Raw genomic sequence first — 23278 nt, forward strand, 5'->3', positions numbered from 1 at the left:
ACACAAATACAGAATGTATCAGCATAACCCTCTGTTTCAGTTACAACGAGTGCAGAAAAGAACAAAAAAAAAATTGCAGGAATATAAACTACATAGAAACCAATTTCCAGCTGTCATTCTCCCAGTACAGAATAAAGAATGTGGACCAATTTCTCATTTGTTGTTCTGGACAATAAAGAAATTCCCTTCTCCCAGGGTTTATATAGCATATTCAAATATGTTGGTAGAGAAAGCTTTCATAAATGGATTTTCACAAGCAGCCTCAAGCTGGACTTTAAAAGTCAAAAATACAGTTGACACAAATTCATAGGAACATATTATCTTTTTTTTAATCTGTAACGTAAAATAACAACCTGTGAACCTGTAATCCAGCCACCCCTGGTGTGTGACCAAATGGTCAAATCATTTGGTTGAAGAAAACTAAACATTTCCCATGTAGTTTAGCTGTGAGGACCACAGTTTATGAAAACATCAGGTGGGTGTCAGCGCCGGCGAGGCCTCAGGCTCTTGCTGGTTTTATAGAGCCAGGCCGACTAGGAGTCCAGTCCAGTCTCATAGTTGGAATAACATCTGAACTCATTGGCTAGTGACCGTGTGTGCCTTGGGATAAATTTACACACCTTTAAGCCAAGTATTTTTGTCACCAAATCCTCCATCACAGCACCTGAAACACAAAAGGATATAGTATGGGCTAAATTAGTACAGTAATTATGCTAAGTAACCAACATTTATAGGTAAAGTTGATCCGGGAAGAATCTGATTGCCTCTCAGGGGATCAGGGAGGAATTTTTCCCCTGCTTTAGCAAACTGGATCAGGCTCTGCTGGTTTTTTTTTTTGCCTTCCTCTGGATCAACTCTGGGTATAGAGTTGGGTATATGGGATTGTATGATATTTTTATTTTTTTGTGGTTGAACTGGATGGACTGGATGTATACTGATCTTCCCAGTGAATGGGTGTACGGGGGGCGTTTGCAAGTTGTCATGAGATCCCTACACACTACAAACTGAAAAGTGACAAAATGACACAATTCTTTGCATTACATCCTACCTGTGCACAGTAAGATCTTGCCCTTAGTCAGGTAGCGGATAGTCTCAGCAGTCTTAGTTAGGCACTCTTCAGATAGGTATGGTGGATCTGCTAACACTATATCACAGCTATGTGGCTGCAGACTGTCTGGTAGGTCCAATGGATTATTGTAGTCATAGAAGATGAAATCATCACCATAGACTGAGAACCTTCTATCATATTCCAGCAAACAGATGGATACGTCATCTCCAGCCAGTCCTTTAAGCTTCTGGTAAATGCTGGGAGCACTGACACAGGCTATCCTGGAAAGAGACATGCAACACATCAGCAGCAGTCATTAAAGAACTATGATCAACGAATGGAAGTAGACAGCCAATACAACATTTCATTAATTCCAAGCAGGGAATAAACCTTTAGAGCAGAGAAATGACAACAGGCACCAGAACTGAACAAAGAAACAAATCATGATTCTGATAACCCCCCATACTGCAATAGAAGCACATAGGAAAGGATCTAATAGAAAACTAATCATCAGTTCTTTCACTGGGGATTGGATTATAAGGGCCTCTATCACCTATTTAAACTCATGCCGCATACACACGATCTGAATTTTAGTCGGAAAAAACTCTGATGGTTTTCCCCGACGGAATTCCTACGGGATTTCACTCTAGCTGTCTTGCATAAACACGGTCACACCAAATTCTGACCGTCAAGAACGCGGTGATGTACAACACGTAAGACGGGACTAGAAAAAGGAAGTTCAATACCCAGTAGCCAATATCTTCCATCTCATAGTTGAATCTGAGCATGCTTGAGGTTTTGCGTGTCGGAATTGCATACACACAATCAGAATTTCGGGATAGAAAGTTTTTCCGTTGGGAAAAATTGAGAACATGCTCTCAAATTTTTGCTGGCGGGAATTCGGCCAGCTAAAGTCCGATAGAGCATACACACGGTCGCATTTTCCGATGAAAAGCTCTCATCGGTATTTTTCTGACCAAAATTCCGATCGTGTGTACACACCATCAGGCCTCATACATACTGGATGTAGTGCTAGTAGTGCTAGCTGTAGAGCAAGTTTTGCACTAGCGTTTTTCTGCATTTTTTAGCTGTTGCGTTTTCTTAGCAAAACTATACTCCCGCAAAAGCTTATGACTCAAACGCTGATAAAAGCCGAATAGCTGCGTTTTTCAGTTAGGCTCCATGCACACTGGAGCTTATAAACAGCCGTTTTATTGGAGTTTGGGCATTTTTTTTTTTTTTTTTTTTTAAAGGTAAATTTTTATTCGTTTTTTACAGATAACAAAATCGCATGGTGCATACAATAATACATTTTATATCAATCGTAAGATACAGAGTAACATCGTAGATCAGTAGCTGAATGAGCAGTATAGATAAAACTGTGGAGGCAACCATATGAAGCCTCCTTAAATATTTTCCTTCTAGGAGTAAAACTAGAGAACACCTCTTGGCCTCGGCGGGACCCTCCTCTCCCCCCAGACACCCCTTACGGGATCTATTCTGTGTCCGGGGGGAGAGCAGACCCCCCCCAAGGTGTGGTCTGAGAACCCAACCCGTTTGAGAAACAGCATGTTAGTAAACCATATTACGGTAGTTACTTAAGAACAACAATCTAACAGTTCAACTCTCTAGTAGTGGAACGGACAAAACCTGTCGAAACACTGTCAAATGCCGTCTAAATATATCAGGGTAAAGAGGGTCAAGTTCCCAATGGAAGAGTATTGGTAAGTGTGATCCATGTGGCCCAGGGACTCCATTTTTGGAGGGCCTGGGTTTTAAAGGGACTACTACGCGCTATTAACAGTTCATATATGTGATGTAGATGCGTGGTACTGATCACCTCTGAGAGGGTCAGTGGAGCGGGATTCCTCCACCTTCTGGTGATGCTTAATCTCGCGGCCAACAGGATGTGTGAAATAGAGTGTCTCACCTTCAACGGATATTGATCCAGAGTCAGGGATAGTAGAGCTAGGTCAGGACGAGGGGAGATTGTGACTTGGGATACATCGGATATTAATTGGAATATTGATTCCCAAAAGGAAGTCAGCATGGGGCAGCTCCAGAAAATGTGGAGCATATCCCCCTTGTTCCCACATTGCCTCCAACAGTTTGCGGAGTGCTGGGCAGAAAATTTAGACACCCTATCTGGGGTTAGATACCATCGTTGAGATAATTTAATAGTCAATTCCCACAAGGTGGTGCATCTAGTGTGATGGTAGGTGGCTTTGATAGCTGTGGACCATTGCTCAGTAGTGTACGTGTTGTTTAGATCTCTCTCCCATTTGAGCATAGGAGAAGATTTATCAAGTACCGTATATACTCGAGTATAAGCCGAGATTTTCAGCCTCTTTTTTGAGGCTGAAAGTGCCCCCTCGGCTTATACTCGAGTCACCGCTGTCTGACTGCTCGATCAGCGTATCGAGCAGACAGACGGCGGACATTCTAAAATTCAAAAGCCGCGCCTCCGTCTCCGCCTCCGCCTGTGATAGGCGGAACACTGAATTTCCCAGCAGTCAGTGTTCCGCCTATCACGGACATCCGCTCATCCTCGTACTACGGACGAGGATGAGAGGATGTCCGTGATAGGCGGAACACAGGCTGCTGGGAAATTGAGTGTTCCGCCTATCACAGGCGGAGGCGCGGCTTTTGAATTGTAGAATGGCCGCCGAGAAGAGCGGTGATCCTGGAGCGGCGATCCATCGGCACGACACGGGACGGAGGAGGCACGGGACGACGGAGGCTCGGGACGACGGCTCGGGACGGAGGAGGCTCGGGACGACGGCGGCGGCTCGGGACGGAGGCTCGGGACACAGGTAGGCTGGACACACACACAAGGCTGCACGGACACACACACAGGGATGGACGGACGGACACACACACACACACACACACACACACACACACACACACACACACACACACACACACACAGGGATGGATGGACGGACACACACACAGGGATGGACGGACACACAGGGATGGACAGCCATGTCTCACCCTCGGCTTATACACGAGTCAATAAGTTTTCCAGTTTTTTGGGGGTAAATTGGGGGCCTCGGCTTATATTCGGGTCGGCCTATACTCGAGTATATACGGTATGTGTTTTTGTTGGAGTAGGGTATAGAAGAGCGAGATGCCCTTGTGTTTGCAAGTCGGGATTGTAAGAAAAGTCCACGCAGGGTGGGGGATTTTACATGTCCAGTTAGGGGAGGCTTGGAGGTAATGTTTGGTCCTCAGGTATAAGTAGAGATCCGTGTCTGGTAGGCTGTATTCTCGTTGAAGGACGGGGAAGGGTTTAACTAGCCCCTCTGAGAAGAGGTCTTCTATATGTATTATACCCCTAGAGTGCCAAGATGTAAAGGACACCAGGTCGATATTCTTTTGGAGAACTAGTAGTGGGGTTTTAAGGGTGGCTCTGTTGGTGTAATTGGTGGTTAGATGTAAGAATCTTTTCCAGATCCTGAGAGTGGCTAGCATCGTGGGGGGGAAGTGCGAGTTCTTAAAAACAGGGGGTGTGGGGGATAATAGCCAGACAAGGAGATGTTGGCCCGGGGTAAGCGATGCTTCTAACTGTCCCCAAAGAGTGCTTTGAGTAGGAGTGATCCATTCTCGCAGTTGTGTCAGTATGACTGCCATATAGTAGTCGTGGAAGTCAATGTAACCCGCCCCCCCTGCAGACCGAAGTTTGACAAGATGTTTATGCGCGCTTCTAACCTTCTTACCTTGCCATATAAAAGCGGATAGAGTAGTTTGTAATGATCTGAGGTAGGAGAGGGGGATGGTGATCGGCAATGTCCTAAATAGGTACAATATTTGGGGTAGATGGAGCATTTTAAAGGCTGCAAGGCGGCCCAGCCACGACAGTTCAAAGGACGCTAGTTTGCGGAGGTCATTCTGTAATTGAGTGCGAAAGGGGATGAAGTTGTGACAGAAAAGGTCTGTCGAGTCCTTGGTTAAAGAGGAAGTAAACCCTGATGGGTTTACTTCCTCTTTTTTTCCCTGCAAAGGTAAAGCATAATGGACTACTATGCATCGCATAGTAGCTCATTATGTGTCACTTACCTGACACAGGAGCCAGCGAAGTCGCCGCTGATCCCTGTAGTCCGCCGCGTCCATCTTGCTGGTGGCGTCTCGCAGCTCCGACCAATGACAGCGGCGCAACCGCGATGACGTCACTCCCGCGCATGCGCACGGGAGTCGCGCCTCGCAGCTCCGTTGCTGTCATACGGCGAAGCCGCGATGACGTCACTCCCGCGCATGCGCACGGGAGTCGACAAATTTGGCAAATCCATTCTTGGATTTGCCGCATTTAGTGCGCCTGCGCGCCGCTGTCTACGGCGCATGCGCCGTAGACAGCGGTGCCCATTTTCAGGCAAATATCTCCTAAACCATATAGGTTTAGGAGATATTGCTTGGACCTACAGGTAAGCCTTAATCTAGGCTTACCTATAGGTCCAAGTTGTTTGGAAGGGTTTACTTCCTCTTTAATTGAACCCCTAAGTAAGTAATGCTCTTATCAGCCCATGAGTATGGAAGCTGATTTTGTAGCTTAGAACTGCAAAGTCCTGCTGGAGAATTAAATCAATATCTCCATTAACAACTTCAGCCCCGGAAGGATTTTCCCCCTTCCTGACCAGGCCATTTTTTGCAATATGGCACTGCGTCACTTTAACTGACAATTGTGTGGTTGTGTGACGTTGTACTCAAACAAAAATTATGTCCTTTTTTCCCCACAAATAGAGCTTTGTTTTGGTGGTATTTCATTACCTCTGCAATTTCTATTTTTTGCGCTATAAACAAATAAAAACCGACAATTTTGAAAAAAATAAACACAATATTTTGTACTTTTTGCTATAATAAACATCCAAAAAAGAAATTTATAAATAAAATAAAAAATTTCTTCATCAGCTTAGGCTGATATATATTCTACATTTTTTTTCCAAAAAATATCGCAATAAGCGTATATTGATTGGTTTGCAGAAAAGTTTTTATTTTTTATTTTTTACTACTAATGGCAGCCATCTGTGATTTTTATCAGGACTGCGACATGTGGCGGACAGATCGGACACTTTTGACACTATTTGGGACCATTGACATTTATACAGCAATCAGAGCTAAAAATAGCCACTGATTACTGTATGTCACTGGCAGAGAAGGGTTTAACACTAGGGGGCGATCAAGGGGTTAACTTCCCTAGGTGTGTTCCAACTGTAGGGGGGATGGGACTGACTAGGGGAGGAGAGAGATCGATGTTAATATTTAGTATGAACACACGATCGGTCTCCTCTCCCCTGAGAAAACTGGGATTTGTGCGTTTAGACACAGATCTCGGTTTTCGCTATGTCACGAGCGAGCGCAGGTGCTTGGCGGTCATCGCGCCCACTGGGCACGCGCATCGCCTCTGGGGACACGTGGTGCCACGCGCACACCTGCTGTGATGTCTTAAAGGAGCGGCATACAGCTACGGTGATTTGTGCAGCTGTGCCAACCTGCCGCAGTATAACTGCGGTGGCTGGTCAGCTACCGGTTAAGCTGGTCAGCAGAAGAAAGCATAAAGTGCTTTAGAATTTCCTGAGCTAAATATGGACTTGATAAAACACAGTGGACCAACACCAGCAGATGACATGGCTCCCCAAATCATCACGAACTGTGGAAAATTTTGCATTTCATTTGGAAAATGAAAAAACTCCATAGAGAATCTGTGGGATATTGTCAAGGGCAAGATGAGGGACACACCCAACCCAACAATGCAGAGGAGCTGAAAGCCGCTATCAAAGCAACCTGGGGTTCCATAACACCTCAGAAGTGCCACAGGCTGATCACCTCCATGCCACACCGCATTGATGCAGTAATTCATGCAAAACGAGCCCCAACCAAGTATTGATTGCATACTATACTGTACATGGACATACTTTTCAGTAGGCCAACATTTCTGTATTAAATTATTATTTTTTTTAATCGGTCTTATGTAGGGGTGCAACGGATCATCACCGATCTGTGATCCAAACGGGTCAACCTGTTCGGACCGGCACACCCTGTGATCCGCTGCCTCGGCCTTGGATATTACAGTGGGGGAGATGACGTGGATATTACAGTGGGGGAGGTGACATGGATATTACAGTGGGGGAGAGGACGTGGATATTACAGTGGGGGAGAGGACGTGGATATTACAGTGGGGGAGATGACGTGGATATTACAGTGGGGGAGATGACGTGGATATTACAGTGGGGGAGAGGACGTGGATATTACAGTGGGGGAGATGACGTGGATATTACAGTGGGGGAGAGGACGTGGATATTACAGTGGGGGAGAGGACGTGGATATTACAGTGGGGGAGAGGACGTGGATATTACAGTGGGGGAGAGGACGTGGATATTACAGTGGGGGAGAGGACGTGGATATTACAGTGGGGGAGAGGACGTGGATATTACAGTGGGGGAGATGACGTGGATATTACAGTGGGGGAGATGACGTGGATATTACAGTGGGGGAGATGACGTGGATATTACAGTGGGGGAGATGACGTGGATATTACAGTGGGGGAGATGACGTGGATATTACAGTGGGGGAAGAGGACGTGGATATTACAGTGGGGGAGATGACGTGGATATTACAGTGGGGGAGAGGACGTGGATATTACAGTGGGGGAGATGACGTGGATATTACAGTGGGGGAAGAGGACGTGGATATTACAGTGGGGGAGATGACGTGGATATTACAGTGGGGGAGATGACGTGGATATTACAGTGGGGGAGAGGACGTGAATATTACAGTGGGGGAGATGACGTGGATATTACAGTGGGGGAGATGACGTGGATATTACAGTGGGGGAGATTGTGAATATTACAGTGGGGACTATATGGTGGGCGGAATTTTCACAGGTTTTTGCAAATTCAATTATTATTTGCTGATTTTAAAAATGATCCGATCCATGACTCTGATCCGAGGAACGATCCGATCTGTGAGTTTTTTGATGCACTGATGTCTTAATGTAATATTCTAAGGTTTCTGAATTTTAGGTTTTCACTAGCTGTAAGCCATAACCATCAAAATTAAAAGAAAGAAATGCTTAAAGTATAACACTGTGTGTGTAACACATCTATATAAAACGAGTTTCACTTTTCAATTGAATTACTGAAATAAATTAAACTTTTTGATGATAGTCCAATTTTATGAGCTGCACCTGTATATGCCAAGCACATTAGCTGCAAATAAGATTACAGTGTAGCAGGTGACAAATGTTTTACCAATAAATCTTTATAAGCCACCTTTCTCCAGCCTGATTGGACAAAGAACCAGAATCATGAGCTCTGTCCAATGAGCAAGAAGTTGAACAAGGAAACACTAAATTGAACTCTCTTGCTATACAGTATGGCAGAGGTGTGTATAACACAGGAAAGGCTTGCACAAATTGCAACAGTTTTACCTGCAGATGAATGTGGATTTATGTGGATTTGGTTGGGCTGGAGTTCTATTTCCAGTAATACAGTAACTAGTGAGAATAATAAAAAATCTTTTTACTAGCACTATAAATATTTTTCAAGTTTTACCTTAACCACTTGCCGACCAGCGCATGATGATGTACGTCGACAGAATGGCACGGGCAGGCAAATGGGCGTACATGTACGTCCCTTTAAATTTGCCGCCCTGCCATCCGTCCGGTCGCGGGACCTACGGACTCGATCGCCGCGGGCATACCCGCAATCGTCTCACGGAGCGGCCAAATGAAGAAATGCCGTTGTAAACAGCATTTCTCCATTCTGCCTAGCAACTAGTGACGCTGATCTCTGCTCCATGTGATTGGAGCAGAGAACAGTGTTCACTAAATGAAAGTCCAACCCCCCCACAGTTAGTAACACACCCCTAGGAACACTTAAACCCTACACTGCCACCCACTGGTTAACCCCTTCACTGCCAGTGTCATTTACACAGGAATCACTGCATTTATATAGCAGTGATTAATGTATAAATGACAATGGTCCCAAAAATGTGTCAAAAATGTCCGATGGGTCCCCCACAATGTCGCAGTCACAATAAAAATCGCTGATCGCCGCCATTACTAGTAAAAAAAAAATAATAAAAAATTATTATTAATAAAAATGCTATAAAACTATCCCTATTTTGTAAACGCTATAAATTTTGCGCAAACCAATCAATAATCGCTTATTGCGATTTTTTTTACCAAAAATATGTAGAAGAATACGTATCGGCCTAAACTGAGGGAAAAAAATGTTTTTTTATATATTTTTGGGGGATATTTATTATAACAAAAAGTAAAAAATAATGTGTTTTTTTCAAAATTGTCGCTCTATTTTTGTTTATAGCGCAAAAAATAAAAACCGCAGTGGTGATCAAATACCACCAAAAGAAAGCTCTATTTGTGGGGAAAAAAGGACGTCAATTTTGTTTGGGAGCCACGTCGCACGACCGCGCAATTGTCAGTTAAAGCGACGCAGTGCCGAATCGCAAAAAGTGGTCTGGTCTTTGACCAGCAAATTGGTCCGGTCTGAAAGTGGTTAAAGTGATTGTAAACTATCACCCTGTAAACCAATCCATTCAGTTTAAAATAGAAATGAAAGGTAAAACATTTGTGTATAAAAAAAAATAAAATAAAAAAAACACACATTATGAATACTCTTTTTTATAAGTGATCACATTCCCTCTGTTATCAGCTGCATAAGAGCTGGGGGAGAAGAAGCAACAGCACACTAATCTTCCAAGTGAATGACTGTGCAGAGGGGCCATGTCAGTACAATTCTGATCATTGGAGGAGAGCATACCAAGTTCCCAGCACAGCTAGAGAACTAACTGCACTTGCTCTCCTGCTTAGTGTGGTCAGTTTTTAATAGGAAAGCAGAGGGACTGGCATGAACACCAAGGATTTCATACAAAGGAAGCAATACAAAGAGAACAGGGTACGTTCCCATACAAGTACATGGTATAGCAGTCACATATACAGAATATGATATGTTGTGGTAACAAACGCTTTAACTTGTAGGAAATGTCATACCTTCCATTTTCACCAGAGGCTTCCAATGCTTCCTTGGCCAGACACAGTGCAGTTTCATTGTCATACCAAAACTGACTTAACTGCTATTAAGAAAATGAAAGAAACAACTTAAGTGATGCACAGCTTCTAAGAAGGGCCTAATGTACATTTTATTTTCATCACTGTAAGGCTTGTGCATACTATCTTTGGCCTAAGAGCAGTGAAACATCAATAAACTACCTAGAGCAGTGGCCATCAACCCTGTCCTCAGGGCCCACTAACAGGCCAGGTTTTATGTATTACCTTGGGGAGATGCAGACTAGAATACTGCAATCACTGAGCAGTAAATCATATCACCTGTTTCAGTTATCTTGCAAATCTGGCCTGTTAGTGGGTCCTGAGGACAGGGTTGATGACCACTGACATAGAGCACTCAACAGCGCCCTTGTAGTTCATTGAGAATTACAAACTGTCAGCTGCAAAGGCTGTGGGGACTTGTACTTCATTCGTTCACAGAACTCTGTGACTGAATGACACAGCCGTGTAGGAGGAGCCCTGCTCTTTTTGGATAGTAACAGAGGGTGTGGGGAGAAGATTCCCAACTCACTGTTACATGTAAACCCATCACTTTAAACAAGCTGCTAACACTGTTCAATTGGCTTTCAACACGCTTCAGATAAGTGCTTTTTGTGGGATAGACAGAGTGGAGGCCCACTGGAGGGGAGGTAATCTAAAAAGGGCCATCTCCCAGAATGAAAACGCAGTGGATCCATCGTTTAGAGACTATGAGTCCTCTAGGATTGAATATTGAGCTAGATTTAAATTGTTTTCTTTCTAAATTAGTCACATTTTTATTGTTGAGCTTTATTTTTATTTCGTTTTTATTTTTATTTTAAATTTTACTTTTATCATCATTTTATTTTTATTTTCATTTTTTCTATTAAATTAGATTTTTTGTGAAGTTTTTAACCACTTCCATTGTGGCACTCCTCTCCTACATGTAAAAATCTTTTTTTTTTGCTAGAAAATTACTTTATGGAGAGATGCGGGGTCAATAAGACATCTCTCCTCCAGACTGGAAAATATGACATAAAAAAAAAAAAAAAAATAAAAAAGCTTTCCAGCCATGATTGCGGCTTTGTTTATAAGTGTGGCCCTAATGTGATGTCATAATGTCGCGCCCGGGCCTCGGACGTCATAGAGAGGTCACCGGCCGATTCTTTTTCCGGCACGGCACGGGAGAGCCAGGAGAAGCACCGGTGGGTTCTGCCTCACGTTGCCTGTAAGATTGATCTAGCGGCCGAACTGCCACTATGATCATTCTTACAGTGCACAGAATCGCCAACTGAAAGAGAGGATATCTGATATGTAAACAATGCCTGTAGCTGCAGGCATTATTCAGATATTGTAAGTAAATAGGTAAAGTCGCGCTATGGAATATTCACCCTAAGTGTGTAAAAAACAAACCACAACGTGGTAAAAAATATTTGTTTACGGGGTTAGAGCTGCCTATACCTGAAGCCCCCACTTCCTAATTTAGGAGGGGAGGTAAAATTTAAGAAGTCAAATGGATAGGTTATGGCGCTAAACCCAAATAATTGTGCTCAAAATGACCCATCGTCAAAATTGGTGATATAAAAAGTGCTATATAGATTAAAGTGCGAGTGCTTCCTAATTATATTTGAAAAATTGAATAAAAATAAATGTAAAATACAATCAGTATTAAACCATCATATAAGTGTCATCTTACAATAAGTAAAACCCCAAATAATTCATATGGTAAATGTTCACATAGACCATAACAGATATTGTGTTCTTATACAAAAAATGACAAAAGTTCTTTTGGACAGCACAAAAACTCTAGAAATATCCTTCAGTGTCCTCATTCAAAATGAAAAAGTGAACCGTGCAAATAGGTGCAAGGAAAGTGCAAAAAAGACTAAAAGTCAAATCTAAGTTCAACCAATAATCGCATAAGAACGCATGTGTATTCTCTACACGTATCCAATATTGGTGTTTTGGCTGATGATACTGCCACCGCAAAATACTGGTGCAAACAGTGCGGGTATTCAATGGGAAACGTTCATCCCCGGTGCGCCACTCAGTGCTATAGTATGTACATGCTCTCACCAGAACTTACGCCCCTTGTGGGGCTGGATGGACTTTCACAATGTAAGCCACTGTGTCGCTGTCTGGCTGCTGCTGGTGCACTGGGGAAAGTTTCACTGTTCCGTTCGTGTAATCTTTACTGCAGTGGGTCGGCTGGCATCTGTTGTCCACTGTCTGGTGTTCAGCTCTGTGCACTCTCCAGCTATGGGTTGCTGGAGAGTGCACAGAGCTGAACACCAGACAGTGGACAACAGATGCCAGCCGACCCACTGCAGTAAAGATTACACGAACGGAACAGTGAAACTTTCCCCAGTGCACCAGCAGCAGCCAGACAGCGACACAGTGGCTTACATTGTGAAAGTCCATCCAGCCCCACAAGGTGGGTAAGTTCTGGTGAGAGCATGTACATACTATAGCACTGAGTGGCGCACCGGGGATGAACGTTTCCCATTGATTACCCGCACTGTTTGCACCAGTATTTTGCGGTGGCAGTATCATCAGCCAAAACACCAATATTGGATACGTGTAGAGAATACACATGCGTCCTTATGCGATTATTGGTTGAACTTAGATTTGACTTTTAGTCTTTTTTGCACTTTCCTTGCACCTATTTGCACGGTTCACTTTTTCATTTTGAATGAGGACACTGAAGGATATTTCTAGAGTTTTTGTGCTGTCCAAAAGAACTTTTGTCATTTTTGTATAAGAACACAATATCTGTTATGGTCTATGTGAACATTTACCATATGAATTATTTGGGGTTTTACTTATTGTAAGATGACACTTATATGATGGTTTAATACTGATTGTATTTTACATTTATTTTTATTCAATTTTTCAAATATAATTAGGAAGCACTCGCACTTTAATCTATATAGCACTTTTTATATCACCAATTTTGACGATAGGTCATTTTGAGCACAATTATTTGGGTTTAGCGCCATAACCTATCCATTTGACTTCTATCATTCAGATATTCCCACTGAAAGTCAAGGACGTCATATGTCGTCCTTGGGCAGAAAGTGGTTAAATAAAACTTAGTATGTATTTCATGTTTTTAAATGCGTGAAGTGACATTGTAGGCTCCCCTTATAACATATTTCCATCGTAATGGCTGTTGTGCTAATTGTATTTGGTGCTTGTGGTTACAGTCGCCACTTTTGGGTATGCATATGTAATTATTGCCATCTCAATTTTATTGGCTCTCTATCAGGGAGGCCGCTCCCCTCAGATATAAAAACGTAGTCTTCACCCTTGATGACGCCCTGTGGGAGGGTGAAAAGCATTGACGTAATTTCCGGTCCGGAGGCAGAACGATGTTAATTCATGTTGCATTGGAACACACGCTGGTTACGGCATTCCCAGATCAGATCAACTGCTTTCTACATGGCTGATTTTACCTGAGAATATACTTGGAGACTTTATTGGCATTATCATACACTTTCGGATCAATTTATAATTTGTTTAATTTTGTAAGCACTGTAATTATTTCTTATTAAATATGGACCATACCTGGCCAATCCTCATGGAAGTTGGAAGTAACCGTAGTAGGCACCAGTACTACAGGGATTGCTGCTAACTTCCAGGTCCTGTGGCGATTGGCTGTCCTGCTGCACACTGAACACCGGAGGTTGCCCACTCAGCATTCACAGAACACCGCGTTTTCTCACTGCAAAGTGTTCTGATTGGACAAGGTGGAGATAGTGATGTCACTGTCCCGCCTATACTACTCAACCAGAGATTGTATTTTTTTTTTATAAATTCAAAGCAAATTGTTCCTTCAATGGCGTCTGTGCCGAGTAAGTGTTAACAATGCAGAAGGACATCCACTTGCCACAGGACTCAGAAGCTAGTGGCAATCTTTGTACTACTGGTACATACTACAGTGATTTTCAGCTTTCAGGGGGATCCCACAGGTGTGGCACATACATACTTACATTGGTCCAGGCTGCACCAGCGTAACATTGTAAAAATGCCATACCTGGAATTCAATAATTAATTATAACTTATTATTAACACATTCCAGTGTGAAGAGCCTCACATTAGGTCCAGCAGCATTAAACGGGTGTGGATAGGCATGAGACCAGGACTTTCCTGGCTTGTCAATCGTGGTGTTATGTCATCATGGACTGGACAGACCAGGAGTCCTCTGGCCTGTCAGTCAAATTAGGCAGTGAGATTGGAAGGGACAGACTGGGAGTCCGAGATGCCCGGGTCCTCCTACTACAGTAGTGACCACCGTTCCTACAATGGAAAAGTTACATGGCCAGGGGAATAAGCCAGCACAGTAGCCAATTCTCTTGCTTAAAGGATATAAAGAAAAGTGAGCCCTGGAAATACTGCATCCAATAAAGCAATGTTTCTCAACTCCAGTCCTCAAGTACCCCCAACGGGTCATGTTTTTGAGGATTTCCCTCAGATGAAATGGCTGCGGTTATTAAGGCAGTGAAAGTGATCAAATCACCTGTGCAAGATAATGCAAAGCCTGAAAACATGACCTGTTGGGGGTACGCAAGGACTGGAGTTGAGAAACATTGCAATAAAGGACTGATCAGTGGTTGCTGCTTTAAAGTGGGAGTAAACTCCCATGTATGATTTTTATCTATAATAAGGCGTACCTACAGGTACAGTAAATATCTCCTAAACATGCACCGTTTATGAGATATTTACTTTAGATGCCGCCGGTGACGTCATTGTGCCATTCCTTCAGAGCCATGCCGTAAACAGCAACGTCATTGCCAATCATACCGCCGAAGCCCACAAACCCAAAAGAAAGACCAGGTGAAGATGGAAGTGCCTTCAGCGGTGACAGTGTGCCGCTGGAGGGCTTTGTTTTCATGTAAGTCTGTCATAATGTCCTAGTATGCGATGCATACTGAAACCGGTTCCTTTCTTTTTTTTTTTCCGGTTTACTAACACTTTAATTGCAGAAAGAGGACAATAATTGTTAAAGTTAGGATCTGACTTTTACAGAATTGATAAAAATTTAACCCAGAGTTCCGCTTTAAATCTGCAGTCCAATTTATAAAGCCGGGTGTATTCTAATATTCCAGAGGCCTCCTCACACCAACCCACTTGCAGATATGGACACGGAGGTCAACACCAGGATGCACATTTTGCTTTAGTGTCCAATGCAGAAGGAAGACACTGAATGGGCCACAAGGCAAAATGAAAAAAAAACTCTTCTTACACTACAGGGCGCCATGTAATAAGAGATCTCCAAGTCAATAGACTATTCCAGTCATATATAAATCATATTATCCTGTAAACACAGATAACAAAGGACTTCTCTTACCCAGTCTTCTTCGACTGCCCCAACTGAGAATTGGTCATAGTCAGGTCCAGACTTTGTAGATTCCTGCTGCTCCTGCTCAGCATAAAACTCCTGCAAAGCCGCTAAAGTATGGGCAGAGAGCTGTGGAACATCGTCATCATCACTGCCATCCATTGCTCATGAACACTAGAGTATGAAAAAGAGATCAAAATAAAGCACAAACACTGCAACAGCTTTAGTGTGGGCAGGAATGAAAGTAAAGCTCTAATTACGGTATAAGCTGCAGGCAAGATACCCCACCACTTCTGTACAGCTAGATACCCTGCCACCTCCATAGGGAAAGACACCACGCCACCTCCGTAGGGAAAGACACCACGCCACCTCCGTAGGGAAAGACACCACGCCACCTCCGTAGGGAAAGACACCACGCCACCTCCGTAGGGAAAGACACCACACCACCTCCGTAGGGGAAGACACCACGCCACCTCCGTAGGGGAAGACACCACGCCACCTCCATAGGGGAAGACACCACGCCACCTCCGTAGGGGAAGACACCACGCCACCTCCGTATGGGAAAGACACCACGCCACCTCCGTATGGGAAAGACACCACGTCACCTCCGTAGGGAAAGACACCACGTCACCTCCGTAGGGAAAGACACCACGCCACCTCCGTAGGGAAAGACACCACGCCACCTCCATAGGGAAAGACATCACGCCACCTCTTTAGGGAAAGATAACCCACTACCTCAAGAAACGAGGGGTGCAGAAATCACCAAGAAAGGAGGGCCCTGACAGTGATGCAGGATCCAAAACTGTTGTTATCACCAAAAAACAGGAACAGAGGGAAAATATTCCAATGGGGACACTTTGTGTGGGAACAGCCGTCTAAGTGAGGGTTTCCCCAGTTTGGTGAGATTTCCTTCCTGTTGTGTCCCTAGATCAGGAAATTAAAGAAAGAACTCCTCAATGGGACACAGCTGGGTTCAACCCGCTGGGTTGAACAAAAAAAAAAAAAAATCCTTATGGTGTGTACCAGGCATAAGAGGGACTGTACATAAAAACAAGCTGTGCTGCTTTGACCAAAGTTGGATAATATCTTAGCTATAGGTGTAGGACATTTACGTACCTCCCAAAGCCTGACTGGGAAACTCCCATGATCCCGGTATCAAAATTTGCAACCAGCAATGGGCGTTTGTGTAGATAGGCAGCCAATCAAATAGATTTCTGTTTGATTGGCTACCTTGGAGGGCAGTGGAGAGATCAAAGATCTAATAGACCCAAATATTTCTCACTAAAGAGTACCTCCTGTAACTGCCCATGCCATTAATACTGTTTATCCTTTGATAGTAATAACTTTGAAGAAAAAAAAAAAACAATGTAGAAAAATAAATTTGAATAAAATAAATAATAACATACATTTTTTTTTTTTAAAGTGCAGCCACCACCCCCCCCCCCCCCCCCGTGCTCACACACAAACATGAATGCGCACATAGGTCGTGCATGAATACATAAACAGTGATTGCACCACACATGTGAGGTGTTGCCACAAACGTCAGAGTGAAAGTCATAAATCTAGCACCAAGGCTCACATTTAACATGCTATTAAAGCTTTGTTGTTTAAAAAAAACAAACATGTTTTACTTACCTACTCTGTGCAATAGAGTAGCACAGAGCAGCTCCAATCATCCTCTTCTGTGATTGCTTCCATAGAAAGCGTCTTCCTAATGTCTCTCTCCAGAGCAGCCCTGTCACTGTTTATTGACACAGGCAGGGCAACCCAGGCTCTGCCTCCCACTCCCTCAAGATTTGATTGACAGCAGCGGGAGCCAATGGCTCCTGCTGCTATCAGTCTAACCTGTGAAGAGAGAGAGAGGCAGACAGAGAGAAGAGAGCTGCTGCTCTCATGCACAGCCCTGGATCGGGCTCAGGTAAGTATAAGGAGGATCTCCTGCAGCACAGAAGGTTTTTTACTTTAATGTATAGAATGCATTAAGATGAAAAATAACCTTTAGGCTTTAGAACCAAAAACTCTGCACTGGCAACCTGTAAAGGCTTTTTATAAGTGTAACCTATGGAGATTTTTAGGTACTGTAGATTGTCGCCATTTCACCAGCGGGCAAAAGGCAAAATTTTAAACCTTGACATGTTTGTAATTTATACTGGTAGTGTTGGGGTGCAAGGTTATACTAATACATTAGGGATAGGTATCCTCATCCTTATAATGTATATAGTCAGGAAAAGGAGGCATGCGCACACAAAAAAAAACCCCAAGAAAAAGCTCTTCAAATGTGCCGTGCCCTAATATTGGAAGGACTATCTCTATACCACAAAAATATTACAATTTAAATTTTTATTACAAAGAGATTTGAACAAAATAATGTAGTGCAAAAGTAGAAATCTTAAACAGAGCCTAAAAATTGCTTTGTCACATTCATATAGGTATACAAACATGATGCAGAGGCGTCTCCAATCTTAGTCATACAGAGGAGGCCAGTGCTCCACAATGGAAATTGATGCCCAAAATCAATGAATGTGTCAATTGCTCTCAACTAGTTTCGCGAAACAATAGTCGCTTCTTCAGGAGATATTTGGAACATGTCTATTTTGGGTAGATATACTAATTTCCAATATAAAAGAAAAAAAATAGAGAATTACAAAAAAAATCACAATAATACCATATAAATCATATATTTAATAGAGGGAGTTTTTAACAAGCTTTGACACATAGGGAAATGATTGAAGACGCCTCTGCATCATGTTTGTATACCTATATGAATGTGACAAAGCAATTTTTAGGCTCTGTAACTTTTAAGATTTCTACTTTTGCACTACATTATTTTGTTCAAATCTCTTTGTAATAAAAATTTAAATTGTAATATTTTTGTGGTATAGAGATAGTCCTTCCAATATTAGGGCATGGCACATTTGAAGAGCTTTTTCTTGGGGGTTTTTTTTGTGTGCGCATGCCTCCCTTTCCCGACTATATACATTATAAGGATGAGGATACCTATCCCTAATGTATTAGCATAACCTTGCACCCCAACACTACCAGTATAAATTACAAACATGTTAAGGTTTAAAATGTAGCCTTTTGCCCGCTGGTGTGTGCGCATGCCTCCCTTTCCCGACTATATGTTTGCAATTTACTTGTCACTACCTCATATGGTCAACTCCGGTAAATTATACATTCCACTTCACTGTGGTACAACCCACCCCCTCTCCCTGTTGGAATGGTTCATCTTTTATATTTTACTAAAACATTGGGTATTCTATTGTGTTTATGTGCACTAAAATGCATTTAAGGTGGAACTTCAGTCTCTCAATCAACATTGACTATATTTAATCTTCATGCCGACAACATTAATAAATAGATAGGAAAGTATATTATAATTATTTGTAAAAAAAAAAAAAAAAAAAAAAAAAAAAAGTTTCACCGGTTCCCGACCAGGGCACGCCAATGTACGTCGACAGAATGGCACGGGCAGGCATATTGGTGTACAGGTACGTCCAATCTCTAATGCCGCCCTGCCATAGCGAGTGCGCCACCGGCGGCGCACTCGCATGCTGGTCGGGGCCCCCGTGAGTCTGGTCGGGGGTCCCGCGGACTCAATCGCCGCGGGCATATCTGCGATCGTCTCGCGGGGCGGCTGAACGGAGAGATGCCGTTGTAAACAGCATCTCCCCGTTCTGCCTAGCAACTAGTGATGCTGATCTCTGCTCCATGTGATTGGAGCAGAGAACAGTGTTCACTAAATGAAAGCCCAGCCCCCAACAGTTAGTAACACACCCCTAGAAACACTTAACCCCTACACTGCCACCCACTGGTTAACCCCTTCACTGCCAGTGTCATTTACACAGGAATCACTGCATTTATATAGCAGTGATTGCTGTATAAATGACAATGGTCCCAAAAATGTGTCCGCCATAATGTCACAGTCACAATAAAATAAAAAAAAATAAAAAAAAAATCGCTGATCGCCGCCATTACTAGTAAAAAAAAAAAATATTAATAAAAATGCCATAAAACTATCCCCTATTTTGTAAACGCTATAATTTTTGCGCAAACCAATCAATAATCGCTTATCACGATTTTTTTTTACCAAAAATATGTAGAAGAATACGTATCGGCTTAAACTGAGGGGAAAAAATGTTTTTTTTATATATTTTTGAGGGATATTTCTTATAACAAAAAGTAAAAAATAATGTGTTTTTTTTCAAAATTGTCACTTTATTTTTGTTTATAGCGCAAAAAATAAAAACCGCAGGGGTGATCAAATACCACCAAAAGAAAGCTCTATTTGTGGGAAAAAAAAGGACGTCAATTTTGTTTGGGAGCCATGTTGCATGACCGCGCAATTGTCAGTTAAAGCGACGCAGTGCCGAATAGCAAAAAGTGGTCTGGTCTTTGACCAGCAAAATGGTCCGGGGCTGAAGTGGTTAAAAAACAATTCTTCAGTTTATTCCAGACCTAGGAAAAAGATGGCAGTCTTCAGGAGGGGTTTTCTCAGCTAACCACACCCTCCTGTCTGCATGCCTGAGCTAAGGGCAGATGAATTACAGGAAGTAAATGCTACATGAATCATCTACCCTTACTTAAGATGGCCACTGCAAGAAATGCTAGGGGTGTGCTTTTCAAAAGTGATTTCTTTGCAAAATAAAGCATGGAGACATGAAGGATGGGTAAGTTTATTTTGAATATTAAAAATTACTTAAAGTTCACTTTTTAGAGAAAAAAAAAAAAAAAAAAGATCACAAATGCACATTTTTTTGCAGGTAATTTTCTTTTTTGGAGCCTGTAGCATTGCACCAGTGTTTAGTAGACCACTGGTGCCAGGCAAGTCTCCTGCAGATCTGTCAGTATCTGTGTGCCCAAACATCCCGTACAGGCAAGCAGATACAATCTGACAGGAAGAATAACATTGAGAACTACAAGCCGACATCTGCAAAGGATTTCAGGGCTTGTAGTTCATTCACACAGAGCTGTGTGAATGACACGGACGTGTGAGCGGAGCCCTACAAGGCCGTGCAGATTTCAAAAAGTGACAGCTAGTACCGGAAACTTCTCTCCGTACTGCTGCCGCAGGGAAGCAGAAAGAATAGGGGGGGGGGATATCCAGCAGCGCCTGCAGGATCGGGAACATTTTACAAACACCCTACAAATGGGTGGAACATGATGTAACATGTTTCTAAAAGTGAACTCATCCTTTAAATAATGATTTTGGTTTATGGTGCTGAGATGCAGTGTACTTCCGCTTTAAGTTTATATTTTCCTGAAAATTTGAGTTTGATAAATAGCTGTGCAAATACCAAGTAACATACAAAATTGCAACAACCGCCATTTTATTCTCCATGGCCTCTGCCTTAAAAAAAAAAAAAAGTATACAGCATTTGGGGTTTACGAGTAATTTTCTAGAAAAAAAAAAATCTATGTGAAAGTAAACTGCAAATAAACTAACAAAACCTTCTCCCTGCAAGGTAAAGCCATAATGTACTAGTATGCATTGCATACTAGTACGTTATGAAAGACTCACCTGAAAACAAAGCCCTCCAGTGGCACACTGTCACTGCTGACAGGGCTCTCGTCTTCACTCGGTCTTCTGGGTTTGCGGGCTTTGGCCATCTAATTGGCTGAGCCACGCAGGCGTCAAGGTCGCAGCACAGCTCACCACACCGTCCACTGAGAGCGCAGTGCGCATGCGCCAGTGACATCACTGGCACTGCTTAAAATGGAGCTCTACCCTTTTGGAAGCTCCGCTTGTTGGCAGGACTATACAGAAACCACAGCGTGACTCACACATGCACAGTAGGAATCCAGCTTTACTGCTGGTTTCCCTTAGTGAACATAACTGCACCCAAAGCTGATAGAATTGGCTCAGGGTGATGACATCACTGGATCCCTGAACAGGTAAGTGTCCTTGTATTAAAAGTCAGCAGCTACAGTATTTGTAGCTGCTGACTTAAATTATTTTTTTTTTTTACTCAGACCCTTTAAGGAAATATCTCCTATACTGTATACGTTTAGGAGATATTTACTGTACCTACAGGTAAGCTTTATTATGGACTTAACTGTAGGTATAAAATACAAAAAACACCTTTACTACCACTTTAACAACAAGCCAACCGTATCGCTTTGGTACATATGGTGGCAAGGCAGCACTCCTGCGCTGGATCACGTACCTAGAACGTCATCCAGCACTTCCAGGTTGAGGGCACAGTGCCGCTGGCCAGCTCCTGCTGTGATTATGCACAGCGGGAGCTGATCTGCGGGTACTGTGGACTTAATGTCGGCCAGCACCCAGCCATCGTTACAGGGGCAGAATGGCATTCTGCTTATGTAAACAAGGCAGATTACTGTTCTGTCAGCGGGGAAGCCATTGATCCTGTGTTCTTGCAAATCAGAAACACAGATCTATACCTTCCCCTGATAAAAAGCACCTCCCCCCAGTTTAGTAAAACACAGGCTAGGAACACACTTAACTCTTTGATCACCCCTGTCGTGAACCCTTTCCCAGCCAGTGTCATTAGTACAGTGACAGTTCATATTTTCTTTAGATCACTGTATTCCTGTCACCGGTCCCCAAAGAGTGTCAGTGTCCAAATGTCCACCACAATGTCACAGTCCCGCTAGAAGTTGCTGATCGCCGCCATTGCTATTAAAAAATAAATACAATTTCCATAAATCTATCCCATAGAGTTGCAGTCGCTATAACTTTTGCACACACCAATCAATATACGCTTATTGGTATTTTTTTTAAATCAAAAATATGTAGCAGAATACATATTGGCCGAAATTTTTTTATTAGATGTTTTATAGCAGAAAGTAAACAAATATAGTTGTTTTCAAAATTGTCAGTCTTGTTTATAGCACAAAAAAAATAAAAATGCAGAGGTGATCAAATACCACCAAAAGAAAGCCCTATTTGCGGGAGGGGGGGAGGACGGCAATTTTATTTGGGTACAACATCGGACGACCGTGCAATTGTCAGCTCAAGTAACGCAGTGCTGTATCGCAAAAAAATAGCCTGGTCAGGGGGGGGGGGGGTAACACCTTCCAGTTCCAGGGCTGAAGTGCTTAAGGGTAAACCATTCCCAGCTCTTTCCAAGATAATAACAAAGTTCTGCTATAAATTACTTTACCAATTTCTGAACGTTTCCCCACTAGGAAGGCTCACATAGAAAATCACAACTAAAATACATAATAGGCTTTGTATAGAAAACAAATGCCCACCATATCTCTGCTGGAGGGAGAAGGGGGTCACATGACCGGTGTAGCAGTAAGATCGGTAACCTATAGCAACCAATAGGCAGTGACACCAGCACAAGGCTGGTTCTGATTGGTTGCTATGAGTGTATTTGGCTGCCGAGTACGTGCAGCAAATCGTGGAGGACCCGGATGAAGGTTCCAGAGTCACTCTGCACCGTACTCCCGGGACATGGTAATGAAGAAAGTTATTAGCAGGACCAGTACTGAGAGGAAGCGGCGACTCAATAAAAAAAAAGCAGAAACACCCCAACCAGCTCTTCCGCTGTCCACCTCACCTGACTGTCCAGAGCTTCAAATCTAACACATGCCAGCCGGGGACTACATTTCCCAGAGAGCACTGCTCTTCCGGTCTCCGCCTCCACCTCATGCATCTGGTCCTAGTAGACGTGCTGCAGACACAACTGGCGCCACCTGGTGGTAGAGGGAAGGCCGTGCGGGAACTCTACACAAGCGCTGCTAGTTGCAAGTCCTCCATTGAGCAGCTGGTGACAGTAGACAACTACCTACCTGGAGCTTCTCCCTTTTATTTTACTTCAAAGTTTGTATGATTTTGTTTTTTGTACATAAAAAAGAGCAGCTGTGCCCATCATAT

General features: G+C 43.1%; 1 protein-coding gene across 1 annotated transcript; it reads right to left on the minus strand.

Moving 5' to 3' along the window:
* Nucleotides 1-303: 303 nt before the first annotated feature.
* On the minus strand, nucleotides 304-23037 carry EEF1AKMT1 (EEF1A lysine methyltransferase 1). Its single transcript, XM_077484002.1, has 5 exons — nucleotides 22962-23037; nucleotides 15442-15606; nucleotides 10059-10141; nucleotides 1049-1329; nucleotides 304-664 (listed from the first exon to the last, which is right to left on the minus strand). The coding sequence occupies exons 2-5, from the start codon at nucleotides 15592-15594 to the stop codon at nucleotides 534-536; spliced, it is 648 nt and encodes a 215-aa protein (XP_077340128.1). The 5' UTR covers nucleotides 15595-15606; nucleotides 22962-23037; the 3' UTR covers nucleotides 304-533.
* Between the last annotated feature and the right edge of the window lie 241 nt (nucleotides 23038-23278).

Source organism: Lithobates pipiens, unplaced genomic scaffold, assembly GCF_037356315.1.
Source record: "Lithobates pipiens isolate NorthernLeopardFrog02 unplaced genomic scaffold, aLitPip1_a1.2 Scaffold_16, whole genome shotgun sequence".
Classification (NCBI taxonomy): Eukaryota; Metazoa; Chordata; class Amphibia; order Anura; family Ranidae; genus Lithobates; species Lithobates pipiens.

Bases quoted from the DNA above. Each gene is read 5' to 3' on its own strand.
- EEF1AKMT1 (XM_077484002.1), bottom strand. From the start codon at position 15,594: ATGGATGGCAGTGATGATGACGATGTTCCACAGCTCTCTGCCCATACT. The intron at 1,330-10,058 runs GTATGACATTTC...GTCTCTTTCCAG, and splicing joins GCCTCTGGTGAAAATGGAAG to GATAGCCTGTGTCAGTGCTC. The intron at 665-1,048 runs GTAGGATGTAAT...TTTGTGTTTCAG, and splicing joins CAAGATCTTACTGTGCACAG to GTGCTGTGATGGAGGATTTG.